General features: G+C 47.0%; 1 protein-coding gene across 1 annotated transcript; it reads right to left on the bottom strand.

Annotated features, from left to right (window-relative positions):
* Nucleotides 1-11088: 11088 nt before the first annotated feature.
* LOC123151327 (myb-related protein Hv33) lies at nucleotides 11089-12907 on the bottom strand. Its single transcript, XM_044571057.1, has 3 exons — nucleotides 12507-12907; nucleotides 12223-12352; nucleotides 11089-12151 (listed from the first exon to the last, which is right to left on the bottom strand). Exons 1-3 carry the CDS (start codon nucleotides 12883-12885, stop codon nucleotides 11536-11538), a joined length of 1125 nt encoding a protein of 374 aa, XP_044426992.1. The 5' UTR covers nucleotides 12886-12907; the 3' UTR covers nucleotides 11089-11535.
* Between the last annotated feature and the right edge of the window lie 836 nt (nucleotides 12908-13743).

The raw sequence follows: 13743 nt of genomic DNA on the forward strand, positions 1-13743 counted from the left end.
GACAAAATCTTATATGAAGTAAAGCGCTCCCGAGGACACATGGGAATTATCGTCAAGCTAGTTTTCATCACGTTCGGTACTTTGATAACTTGATATGTGGGTGGACCGGTGCTTGGGTGCTGTCCTTACTTGGACAAGCATCCCACTTATGATTAACCCCCATTGCAAGCATCCGCAACTACAACAGAAGTATTAAGGTAGACCTAACCATAGCATGAAACATATGAATCCAAATCAGCCCCTTACGAAGCAACTCATAAACTAGGGTTTAAGCTTCTGTCACTCTAGCAACCCATCATCTACTTATTACTTCCCAATGCCTCCCTCTAGGACCAAACAATGATGAAGTGTCATGTAGTCTACGTTCACAAGACACCACTTGAGGGATGACAACATACATCTCATCAAAATATCGAACGAATACCAAATTCACATGACTACTAATAGCAGGACTTCTCTCATGTCCTCAGGAACAAACATAACTACTCACAAAGCATATTCATGTTCATAATCAGAGGGGTATTAATATGCATAATGGATCTGAAAATATGATCTTCCACCAAGTAAACCAACTAGCATCAACTACAAGGAGTAATCAACACTACTAGCAACCCACAGGTACCAATCTGAGGTTTGGATACAAAGATTGGATACAAGAGATGAACTAGGGTTTGAGATGAGATGGTGCTGGTGAAGATGTTGATGGAGATTGACCCCCTCCCGATGAGAGGATCGTTGGTGATGACGATGGTGATGATTTCACCCTCCCGGAGGGAAGTTTCCCCAGCAGAACAGCTCCGCCGGAGCCCTAGATTGGTTCCGCCAAGGTTCCGCCTCGTGGCGGCGGAGTCTCGTCCCGAAAGCTTGCTTATGATTTTTTCCTCGACGAAAGACTCCATATAGCAGAAGATGGGCATAGGAGGGCCACCAGGGGGCCCATGAGGCAGGGGGCGCCCAGGGGATAGGGATCACCCCCACCCTTGTGGCTGGTGGGTGGCCCCCCTCTAGTACTTCTTGCGCTCGGTATTTCTTATATATTCTGGAAATAACTTCCGTGAAGTTTCAGGACTTTTGGAGCTGTGCAGAATAGGTCTCTAATATTTGCTCCTTTTCCAGCCCAGAATCCCAGCTGCAAGCATTCTCCCTCTTTATGTAAGTAAAATAAGAGAGAATAGGCATAAGTATTGTGACATAATGTGTAATAACAACCCATAATACAATAAATATCGATATAAAAGCATGATGCAAAATGGACGTATCAATCGTCACTATTGCACTTGCTACAAAACTACTGTTATCACGATTACCATTACTGTTACTGTTGTCACTATTATCAAAACTATCATATTACTTTGCTACTGATCACATTTCTGTAGATAATTAATCTCCAGATGTGGTTGAGTTGACAACTCAGCTGCTAATACCTTCAAATATTCTTTGGCTCCCCTTGTGTCGAATCTATAAATTTGGATTGAATACTCTATCCTCAAAAACTGTTGCGATCCCCTATACTTGTGGGTTATCACACCCCTCTGAAACGTGGGAGGAAGCTTTTCATGGGAGATAAAACGGTTTGGAATTGCGCTTTTGTTTCCAATACGAATTCGTTGTCCATCCAAACGGTTGTATTGCTGCTAGTTCAATACCAAATCCATTTCCTAGGCTTCAATGGAGACATCCAAACGCAGTGCTAGAGTAATCTTCAAAAAACTTGGAACTGATTCCTGCGCTTTGATGATAGAACTTTAAAATGACTGCATTGCGGTCTCAGATTTGACATGCACCCAACAAGCCGGTCATTGGGTTAATCACAGCGCACCGACTGGCAGCCACGTTGTTGTTGTTTGCCAAGCTGAGAACGTTGTAAACATGGTTACAATCTTGTTGATTGCCCTCACTGTTTACATTTAGCACCGTCTATTTCTGAAAGTAACCTGCAGTGTGCTCGTGCAATTTTATCATTAAAACCCTTTTAGTCATGTACATAGCGAGGCATGCCCTATACGGATTTGGACAAGGGGTGCCATGCACACAACGAGGCCCCGAGTTCATCTAAAGTACACCTTTAGATTAATTTGTGCGCTTTGTGCTTGCAGACACTGGTGAGTGTAAACAGTTCACTGCATATTTCTTAAACTATACTTAACTTATTTCGAACACAAATACACATAGTTGTAACAATACTGCAAAATGACATACATAGCTGAACTAACATTGGCAGATGCTGCAGACACAAGTACTAACATTGATAACATTGCTAACATACCAACACTAAGATAGTAGTGCAAGTGCAAAGTCAGATACCAACAAGGAGAGCAACATATTACACCTGCATATATACTCATAACCGCCAATAACATATTTAATATATTGCACCTGAATGAAACTGCATGTTTCAGTAGCATATATAGCAACGTACTCCTCCATACATAGCCTGCATGTTGCAGGATCATATATAGCATCACTTAACTGAAAATGCATGTTTATTGTACAATATATAACAACATACTCCTCCATACACCCGAATGCATGTTCGAGGACCATATATAGCATCACTTAACTAAAAATGCATGTTTCGGTACCATATATTGCAACATACTGCTCCATACATAAGCTGACTGCATATTCCAGGATCATATATGGCACCACTTAACTGAATATGCATGTTTCAGTACCACTGCACTGCATTTACTTTCACAGACCCAAATAGCATAAATTAAGTAGCATCACTTAACCAATACAAACTTTACTCCAAGCTAACAACATATAGCAGCATTGAACCAATACAAACATAACATAAATTAAGCGTACATAATTGCTCTGAAGTAACTGAACTAAAAATAGCATCACTAACACTAACACCAACACAAACTAAAAATGCCCACACTAACACTAACTCACTGAACACCAATAGTAGGTCCAGACAAAAGCGAATATCACTGATTAAACTGGAACTAACAACCCTGCAATACACATAGTTCGAACTACAATTATGACATCACTACTTTCTGGCTTTTACAACACTAAGGATTTAAATGAGCAACAGATTGGCCGCATGAGCAAGGGAGAAAGTTATCGTGGGAACCTGCCCAGTACTAGAGCACATCATTTCTTTTGTTTAAGAATTCCTACCTAGCAGCTCTGGCAGGGTCAGGCGAATGATGCTGCTTGAGAGCCCACCCAATGATTTGCACAAGCCTCTTCTTATCTATCTCAACCTTTCTTAAAAAATCTCTGCCCCAGGAGAACTCGACTCCTCTCCTCCATGGACGCAGCTTCGGTGCCTTAAAGGCACCTGCCTTTGGGTCATTGACATGTGGGCCAGCCACCTGTTGGGCCCACATGTCATAGACACAAAGGTAGGTGCCTTAAGGCACAGAAGCATCGTCCCTCCTCCATGATACTCCCTCCGTCCTCAAATATAAGTCTTTTTTAGAGATTTTAACAAGTGATTACATACAAACAAAATAAATGAATCTACACTCTAAAATATATCTACATACATTCATGTGTTGTAGTCTATTTAAAATGTCTAAAAAACTTATATTTAGGAACGGAGGGAGTACGTGCCAACCGAAGAATCTCTTCTTCTGCTTCTAGCTCCTTAAGAGCAACTCCAATGGGGCGACCCATTTCGTCCGCCTGCGTCCGTTTGGATTGGCGCGGACAAAAGTGGTAGCCCAACGCGCCGACCCAAACGGGCGCGCGTCCGTTTTTCGTCCGCGGGCGACCCATTCCAGGCCCAATTGTGAGCCGGATTTGCGTCGATGTGGACACGAGACGGACGCGCGTGCTTACTCCTCTTCCCGGGCCCGCCTGTCGGTGGCAGCCACCACCATTTCCCCCCATTTTCCCCAAAAACGCTTCAGCCTGCGTGCCCCCCCGCCCCCCAACCAGCCATGGAGGACGCCATCGACCTCGACCTCGACGCCGCCGCCGGCCTCGCCTCCCTCGCCTCGTCCGGCGCCGTCGCCCCCTCCGGGAAAGGTAAGCCTCGTGCCCCGCGCAAGACCGTCGCGGCGACCAAGCCGAAGAAGGCGCTGACGCCCGAACAGCGGGCAAGGGAGTCGGCCAAGAGGAAGGGCCGGAGGCACGCCGCGGACACGAGGGATGAGGCCGCCGCGCAAGCCGCCACCATCGCCGCCACGCAGCAGGAGTTCACCAATGCCCGCGTCGCCGCGGCAACGAGGGAGGCGCTCTACATGCTTGGGGTAAACCCTAGCCAGCACAGCCTCATCCAAGCCGCTGTTGCCGCGGCCAGCACCGGCTCGTCGGCATTTCCTCGGATGGTGATGCCCGACTCACCTCGCGCATCGGCTTGCAACCCAGTCCCCGGCTTTCACTTCTACACGCAGGCCTCCCACCTCTCCGGGGAGTGCTCACCCGAGGTGAGCGTGGTCGCGCCTTCCACGCCCGCGCCCGCGCCCATCGACCTCAATGCCACCCTGGTGGTCGGTGGCTCGTAGTCCAGCGGCACGAGGAAACGCGCGCGACAGACGCCGGCCGACGGTCTCCCGGACGCCCGTAACCTGTTCAAGGAAATGTCGTCTGTCGTCGACGAGGACTACATGCAACACCTCATCTCCGAGGGTGGTGCGCCGGACGCTGGCTACGATCCCAAGGAGACGCAAAGCCAGAACGGCTGTGGGGCGTTCACGCCGGCCGCTGGCTATGATCCCGATCAGGCGGCCTTCATGCCAGCATCGACCTGGACGGCTTCCCCATCGACCACGAGTTCCCGGAGGACTATGGGCTAGAGGAAGAGGACGAGTGCGACATCGAAGTGGAGCCTTTGTTCGAGTATGAGCTCGCCAAACAAACCGCCGGTCCTAAGTCAAAGCGCAAGAGCAAGCGCACGAAGGCGTACATAGCTGCCGAAGACAAGCTTCTTTACGAGTGTTGGCGAGATATTGGACAAGACCCAAAGACGGGCGCCGAGCAAAAGCATTCGACCTTCTAGACTCGTGTGCACCGCGAGTTTCATGATCGCAAGAAGTTTCCACCTTACCAATTTGTGAGCACGCGCGGGTGGGTCTCCATTTCCAAGCGGTGGAGGGTGATCTAACAAGAGTGGAACAAGTTTTGCGCCACCCTTAAGAGCGTCAAGGCCCGCCCCGTGAGCGGCATCGGCGTGCAAGACATGGTATGCTAGCAAGCCGCTCTCTTTTGTGCCATCAAGATTACTTGCTCATATGCTTGCATGGAAACATTTTGTAGGCATTTCAAGCTTTGGAGGCATTCAAGGTTCAACACAATGGCAAGTGCTTCAACCTCTCCCATTGCTATCGGGTCATCAAGGACGAAGAGAAGTTTAAGGCACAATATGCCGCGCTTAAGGCACGTGGGGGGAAGGACACCGTGGAGGATGTTTGGGAGGGCGAGCCGGCACGACCGCGGGGGAAGACCAACTCCAAGGAGGACAAGCGAGATGCGGCCACCAACGCCTTGATCGCAAGCGTGGACGGCATGATGAATAAGAAGGACTCAAGGGAGGAGGAGCGCCGGCGTTTCAAGGCGGAGCAAAGTGGATGCTTTCATGGAGATCCAAAGGAGAAGGCTTGATCTTGACGCCGAGAAGCAATCCAAGATGTTCGAGCTCGAGGCGGAGAAGCAAACCAAGATGCTAGAGATCGAGGCCGCCAACGCCAAGACAAAGGCGAAAGAAGTGGCTCTTGCAAGCATGATGACCGGGATGGAGATCATGAAGGTGGATCTCAACGCCTTGTCGTCAAGGAAGAGGCCGTGGTTCGAGAAGATGCAGGCCGACATGCTCAAGTTCGACGACGAGTGATCTATGGCGTCGAGGGGCCATCTTTTTTGTATGCCGGCATGACCACGGGAGCTGCGATGGTGTGGTCGAACTCAAGTCCCACCATTTTTTGTGTGCTGACATGTGTGCCGGCCGGCTGGCGAGTGCGCCAACATGAACTGTGATGTTTTCTGAAGCCGGCATTGTATGCCGGCGCTGGCATGGTGCCGGCATGAGACATGGCCGCTGACTTGATTTGCCGCGGGCCTTTTTTATTTAAAAATTGAATACGGACATGAAATGGATTGACACATTGGACGCATTGCCAATTCAAAGGCAAAACTGAACGGACGGCAGGCGGGCGGCTGACCCAAACGAATAAACAGCGGGCAAATGCGACATCTGTTTGGGCCGCTCCATTGGAGTTGCTCTAAGAGTCCACTCATGGCACGTGCGTGTGAAGCACTGCGCTCTATCACACTCCCGTTGGCAGCTCTCCATCCACTTGGCCATTGACACGAGGATGTCGTGTTGCCCTTCTCAAACTTCCTAAAAACGGCACGCTCGCACGTCAGTTGTTGTTGTTGCTCTCCCCGTTGGCGAAAAAAATCGAATTACTAGCAAAAAATGGTTTTATGAAATCTGAAAAAGGCAAAATAAAAAAGCCTTCTTGAATTTGAAAAGAGTTCATGAATTCAAAAAGTATGCCCATGAATTTTAAAATTACTCAAAAAACATGAACTTGGGAAAAATTCATGTTTTTAAAAAAATGATCTCAAATTTAAAAAGAGTTCATGAATTTGATGAAAATATTCATGTTTTTAAAAATGATCCCGAATTCATTTTTCCCAAATTGGATTTTTGATGAATTTGAAAAAAGAATCACGTGTTTGAAAAATTTCATGTATATAAATTTTTCACAATTTGGAAAATGTTCCTGAATTTGAAAAATATTTTAAAAAGTGTTCACATATGTTCACAAATTTAAAAACAAAAACGTAATACAACAACAACAAAGCCTTTAGTCCCAAATAAGTTGGGATAGGCTAAAGGTAAAACCCATAAAATCTCACAACCAACTCATGTCTCTTGCACATGGATAGCAAGTTTCCACGCACCCCTGTCCATAGCTAGCTCTTTGGTGATACTCTAATCCTTCAGGTCTCTCTTAACGGACTCCTCCCATGTCAAATTCGGTCTATCCCGCCCTCTCTTGACATTCTCCACACGCTTTAGCCGTCTGCTATGCATTGGAGTTTCTGGAGGCCTACGCTGAATATATATGCCCAAACCATCTTAGACGATGCTGGACAAGCTTCTCTTCGATTGGTGCTACCCCAACTCTATCTTGTATATCATCATTCCGGCTCGATCCTTCCTCGTATGGCCACACATCCATATCAACATACACATCTCCGCCACACCTAACTGTTGAACATTTCGCTTTTTAATCGGCCAACACTCAGCGTCATACAACATTGCGGGTCGAACCGCCGTCCTGTAGAACTTGTCTTTTATCTTTTGTGGCACTCTCTTGTCACAGAGAATGCCAGGAGCTTGGCGCTAGTTCATCCATCCGGCTTTGATTCGATGGTTGACATCTTCTTCAATATCCCCATCCTCCTGTAGCATTGACCTCAAATATCGAAAGGTGTCCTTCTGAGGTACCACCTGGCCATCAAGGCTAACCTTCTCCTTCTCACACCTAGTAGTACTGAAACTGCACATCATATACTCGGTTTTAGTTCTACTAAGCCTAAACCCTTTCGATTTCAAGGTTTGTCTCCATGACTCTAACTTCCTATTTACCTCCATCGGACTATCGTCAACCAGTACCACATCATCCGCAAAGAGCAAAACAAAAATGTAATAAAATAAAAATAAAACAAAACAAATAAAAGTAAAAACCGACCGGAAGCTTGACAAAACTGGTTGGAAGTTTCACAAAAACTGGTTGGTTCTTTTGCAAGCAGGATAAGCTAGATGGCCGGCCCATTAGCAACGAACGTGGTCAGACAGGTGTGCGCCTTAATGCTGTCAAATATGATTTGCGGCTAGTTAGTTTCAGGGTTTTCTTGATTAATTAAAGTCACAGATGACAAATAGAAGAAATGGAACTAGATAAAACCAATGTACATACAATTGTTTCAACAACGGGATTAGAGACCAGTTCTTTTGGGTGGCTTAAAAAATAAGCTACCTCTCCCCAGCTTAAAAAATAAGCCGCTCTGAAAATTTCTTGCGGCTTCTAGGCCCAGTTCTTTTTAGCTTTTGATTCTTCAGAATCAGCTTTTGGGAAACTTCTCATAGAATCAACTTCTCCCAGAATCAACTGTCGAGTTCTTTTCTGAGATTTTGGTCTCTGATTATGGGATGAGTTGTATGCTGAAATGTCCGTAATGTCCCTGAACTAAAACTGAGTGTTGAATTGCTAACACTTGGTTGTTTTGAACAAATTATCATCGAATATGAGCATGAATATGATTTATGAATATTTTAGCTTGCTAAATATTACAATAAAGAAGGTTTCCAAGTTTCCTTTGCTACAAAAGAAGTTGCTAAATATTATTACAAATAGACTGACTAATCTCATGGTACAAGACTGGTAGCAATAGCATCACGTGTTTCGGCCATGGTACCATCATCTTCTGGTGGTAGAGCGTTGGCGCCTATAAATGGCAATGGGGGCTGCACATACGCATCATTGTCAAACTTGTCAAAATGCTCATCATGCAACTTGCTATCACGAATGAAGTTGTGGAGACACATGCATGCAGTGACAATCATCTTTTGGATCTTCGGTTTGTACCGTGGTATGCCTCCAAGAATTCGCCATTTCATCTTGAGAACACCGAATGTTCTTTCAATGACATTTTGCAAAGAAGAATGACGATGGTTGAATGTCTCATGTCTACCAATGGGTGGGTGTTGTTGGAACTCTGGTACATGGTATCGTTGCCCTTTGTATGGTGCTAGATATCCAACCCTGTTTGGATATCCGGAGTCCACAAGGTAATATTTATCTATAGTAAAACATCATAAGCTATTAGAAATGTAGTATGTATCATCATGTACATAACAAAATACATACAATAGATTACCTGTGGGAGGTTGTGGAAAATGATCATAACGAACTATAGCATCGCTCCATACACGTGTGTCATGAACAGATCCGGGCCATCCAGGAACAACAAAAGTGAACCTCATATCAAAATCACAGACTGCCATGACATTTTCACTTGTAACCCCTTTCCTATTCCTGTGTTGTGGCTCCAACTCCTTAGGCACAATCACTTCAATGTGTGTTCCATCTATGGCTCCAATAGCATTTTTGAAATGAGGCCAGAACTTTGTTTTCCTTAGTATGGGGTGCGGTTCAGAGAAAGATGGATCAATAGGCCTAATGAAATCGCCAACCATGCGTACAAGTGCATCAGTTTTAACACTTCCATTTGACCACTTCTCATTCATCCTAGGACTTGGCGAATAAGAACATGGCATCTTCTTCCCAATCTTGGCACGCTTCGTACGAGGTGTAGCTTCGACATCATGACTTTCACAACCTGAATCATCATCCATATTAAAGCGAGATGAACCACTTTGATATGTGGGAATTGGCACCCTAGCATGTTCATTTGTGACACAGCAAGCATCAAACACCTCTCTCATTTTATCCTCCTCTACTAGTGGAGCATACCGGAACTTGGCAGCTAACGGATTTGCCTGCAATCAAATACCAGGACTCACGGTTAAATAATGATAGAAGAACATCACTCACTACTTGAATAAATGACATGGCAACAAAATACCTTTACCTCCAATGCCCACCACTCATCTGTAGCTGCAATGGTCTTTGTATATTCATCTCTACCAACGCCAGTTGCTTTCTGAGTCAATGTCTTCCATACACTGTAGTCTGCTCTACATATATCCCATCTATTCTTCAGTTGGTCGGAAGAATAATTTCTCCCGAAGCGCTCATTGAACTTTCTAACCAAATTAGCTTTTCCGATGTCGGTTAAAGTGGTGCCACCACGGTTATTAGCTCGCACCTCCTCTACACATGCATCCATAAAAATGGTATGCGCTGCACTGTCCCAGTTTGCTTTAGGGGGCTTGGTTTTCTTTTCTTTCTCCATCTACAACGTCTATCATTAGCACATAGCAGTAGCAAAATAGAACCACTCACAACTAGGATTGAGCAATTGTAGTAGAAAAAAGAATTTTAAAAAATCATCTACCTACACAGTACAGAAAAGAACTCTTGTTCCTTGTACAGAGAAGAATCTAACAAATAAACTAACATCATCTACATCCATCCATCAATCAAGCAAATCATCTACATCTATCTAGCAATCCATTGTTCCATGTACAGAAAAGAGCTACAAATCATCTACATCCATCTATGCATCCACTCTTCCATGTACAGAGAAAATACAAGAGAGAGAGAGAGAGGCTCACCTAGGCAGCAGACAGAAGACAACAGCAGCCGGCTTGATGGGCTCGTCGGGGCCGGCGGAGGACGGTGGGGAGGGCAATCGGCGCCGGCGGGGCGGAGGATCTCAGGGGCTGGCGGGATGGGGGTCGGAGGAGGCGGCGCTGAGCACTGCTTCGGCCGGCTGGATGGGCGCGTCGGGGCGCGCTCTTCTGCTCCGGCAGGGTTCCGATAAGGCGCGCGTCTGGGCTCGAGGGAGGAGGGGCGGCGGGTCAGGAACCCTAGCGGCGGCTGGAAAACAGAGCGAGGGGGGAAGAGCGAGGACAGGGGAGCGAGCGGCCGATGTGTTTTCTGGGCCGCGGTCGGTTGGGCTGTGGAAGGGCATTTTGCTTGTAATTTCATGGTGAGATAGGGGTACAGTCTGAAAACCCAAACGTTTTCATTTGCGGGAGGTCTAGAATCGCCAGAATCGACCCAAAACGCTGCTTTTCGGTTGCATTGTCGATTGTGGTCTGATTTTGACGATTCTACAGAATCAAAACGAGTTCTTTCTAGCTTTTGATTTTTCAGACCCAGAATCTCCATAATCGGGTCAAAAGAACTGGGCCCTAAATTAGTAAGCTCATAACTAGTTTAGAAGCCCCAATGAATAAGAGAGGCAGCTTATGAAAAAAGCTGGGAAGAAGACGGCTTATTTTTAAGCCGCCAAAAGAACTGGCCCTGGACCTTGAAGTAATCGACAAACCAAGAAACGACGTGGTGAGGACCACTCCTCGTTTTGAAAGAGAATAATAAGGGACCCAAAATAAAGCCATGCATATTCTGAGCCTTCAAGATCAATATAGTACCAATCCGATCAGTCGTCCTCTGTCCCATAATTTAGAAACGGATAAATAATACTTCCTTCGTCCCATAATATAGGATCATGTTTATGTAATCATATATGGCATCTCTGTTGGCCTATGTACGAGTACAACCACCATTTTCTGTCCTTTACATGTGTGGCGAAACACTTCTGATTTCATTACCACACGATGAATTATGCTCAACACTAACAAGTAGTATATCACTAGTTGCAGCAGCAGCTAGTACTGCAATGTGTAGTAAAATGTAGAAGTATATTTTTTAGAGAAAAATAAAATCTAGAAGTATTTAAGAGAAAAATAAAATGTAGAAGTATAGACGTATATCTTGGTTTTCAGCCTCAGGCTAAGCCAGTATCCATCCATCGATCCTTGTCTTGCCTGTACATATCAACTTATAATCTTTTATGCAACGATGTAGTAGAGTGTTGCAGCTTTCAGTTCTCTGGCCTTTTGGTAGAATTAGTTGATTTATATAGCGTATACTATTAGCACCAGCTGCTTAACCCATGGACGTCGTCGAACTGCACAGCGTCGTCGTCGACCATGCCGCTGTCGTAGACGCACTGCCCCTGCAGGGCGCCGTCAAAGTAGTCAGACCACCTGAGCTCGCCCAGAGCGCCGGCGTATTGGTCGACGTGGCCGGAGATGGTGTCGGTCGGCCCGAGCTCCAGCCACGGCAGGGCGGCGCCGACGTCAGCTGCCGTCAACGTGCTGGAGCTCGACGCGGACGGGATGGCGCCGCAGTGCTGCTGCAGCGCGCCCATGTGGAAGGCGCAGCCTTCCTGAAGGCTCGGCATCTGGTAGGATTCGGGCACCCCGTTGCCGGCGACACCGCCGACGGGCCAGTCCAGCGGCATCTTCAGGCTATCCAGCATTTTCTCCACCTGGTCCTGGGCCAGCGCCGCCGTTGTTGGGACGAGCTCGGCATCGCTGAAGACCGCTCGGCACGCGGTGGGCGACGTGGTGGTGGCCTCGGCCAGCGGCTTGTGGGTGGCGGGGTCGATGCCGCGCTCCCTCAGCTTCTTCTTGATGTATGAGTTCCAGAAGTTCTTGACTTCGTTGTCCGTCCGGCCGGGCAGCTGCGCGGCAATCTGTGACCACCTGAAAAGTTTAACAGTTGGATGTCATTTGTAATTCGATGGACTGGAAGACAGACAGGCAAGGTGACGTACTTGTTTCCTAGCATGGAATGGAGGTGTATGATGAGGTCCTCCTCCTCCTGCGAGAATGTGCCCCGCTTGAGGTCTGGCCTCAGGTAGTTTATCCACCTCAGCCTGCAGCTCTTGCCACACCTCTCAAGTCCTGATTAATTCAATAAGTTGCTACCAATTAAGTTAAGAGCGGGGCACAAAGTAATCCAGCCAAGATATCCGACGCGATTGTTCTGCTTTTCCGAAACTGCTAATTCACAATGCAGCGCACCTGCACACGCTCATATGCATACGGTCGGTCATACCTGCAAGCTTAGGAACGGAGCTCCAGCAGCCGTGGCCGTACATGGCAATGTGGTTCATGAGCTTCTCGTCCTCCTCCGGGGACCAGAGCCCTCTCCTCAGCCGCTTCTTGTGGCAGCACGACTGCTTCGCCATGGCCGGTCGGCAGCGCGCACTAAAACGCGGCGAGGATATACTGGAAAACAAACGGCTGGACAAGGATAGAGACACGATGGTGGCAGCGAGGAGAGGGAGATCGAGGCGGAGGTATAAGAGGAAGAGAGGAGGCGCAGGGGGCGGGCGGTCGCTTTCAGGTAGGTGTGCACCGTGGGAGAGTGCCCTGCCTGACCCGGGTGCCTTCCTCTCCTCCATCTGATCCCCTACCTTTGCCGCTAGCTGCATGCACACGTACAGTTGCGCAGGACTTTGCTAGCTGTGCAGTGGTAGCTCGAGTCCCCCCGCCCGGGAAATAAAGGTGTAAGTCATGCATGGCTCATGGATCACGATAAGGCAATCTTCACCGGTGCATGCTCATAGGCCTCACAGCTGTGGTGGGGCAGTTGACCACTTTTCTTCTCCTCTTTCTCTCTCTGCCCTCTTTCATGCCTAGTAGCTTGCTAGTTTCTTTTTGCCTAATTTCTGTCGCTTTTTTTTGGGCGAAAAGCCCTAAGCCATCTATTAAGCGTTACAGGATCTTACAAACACATATGTAAAAAAAATTATTCAAATCCTTGAGGGTGTCAAACTTCCTCCTATATTCACAGGCGGCGTGTCGTGAGCACCTTTCCACTTAACACCCACACAATCGGGATTTGATAAAATAGCTACGTTTTGTCTTATTTCATTCGGATATTGTCAATCTACTGTCCATCTTGTTTTTTAGTTTTCTCCTTTCTTTCTCCTCAGCCTATCTTCATTGGATGGACTTACGAAAGAATAATATTTAATCTCCTCATCGCGATTAGGATCCCATGAACCAGGAGCGCCAGCACCGGTTCCTCGATCTTCCTACTGGAGGTATGGTCATGACTTTCATTCATTCATTTTATTCTTTGTTCTGTTGTGGAATCGAACCACTCAAAGGATTTAAAGTCCTTTTACCAACCAGTCAGAACCAATATTTCTCTATTATATTTTGGTTTTTTGCGCCGCCACTAGGCCTCCGCCTCGGCGGAGTAAACTTTTTTAAACACAGAAGCTTATAGAAGCAGCGGCATGGAAGTCGTGGATGCAGACTGGGAGATGCTGGCTGCTGAACTG

The sequence above is a fragment of the Triticum aestivum genome, chromosome 7A (genome assembly GCF_018294505.1).
Source record: "Triticum aestivum cultivar Chinese Spring chromosome 7A, IWGSC CS RefSeq v2.1, whole genome shotgun sequence".
In the NCBI taxonomy this organism is placed as follows: domain Eukaryota; kingdom Viridiplantae; phylum Streptophyta; class Magnoliopsida; order Poales; family Poaceae; genus Triticum; species Triticum aestivum.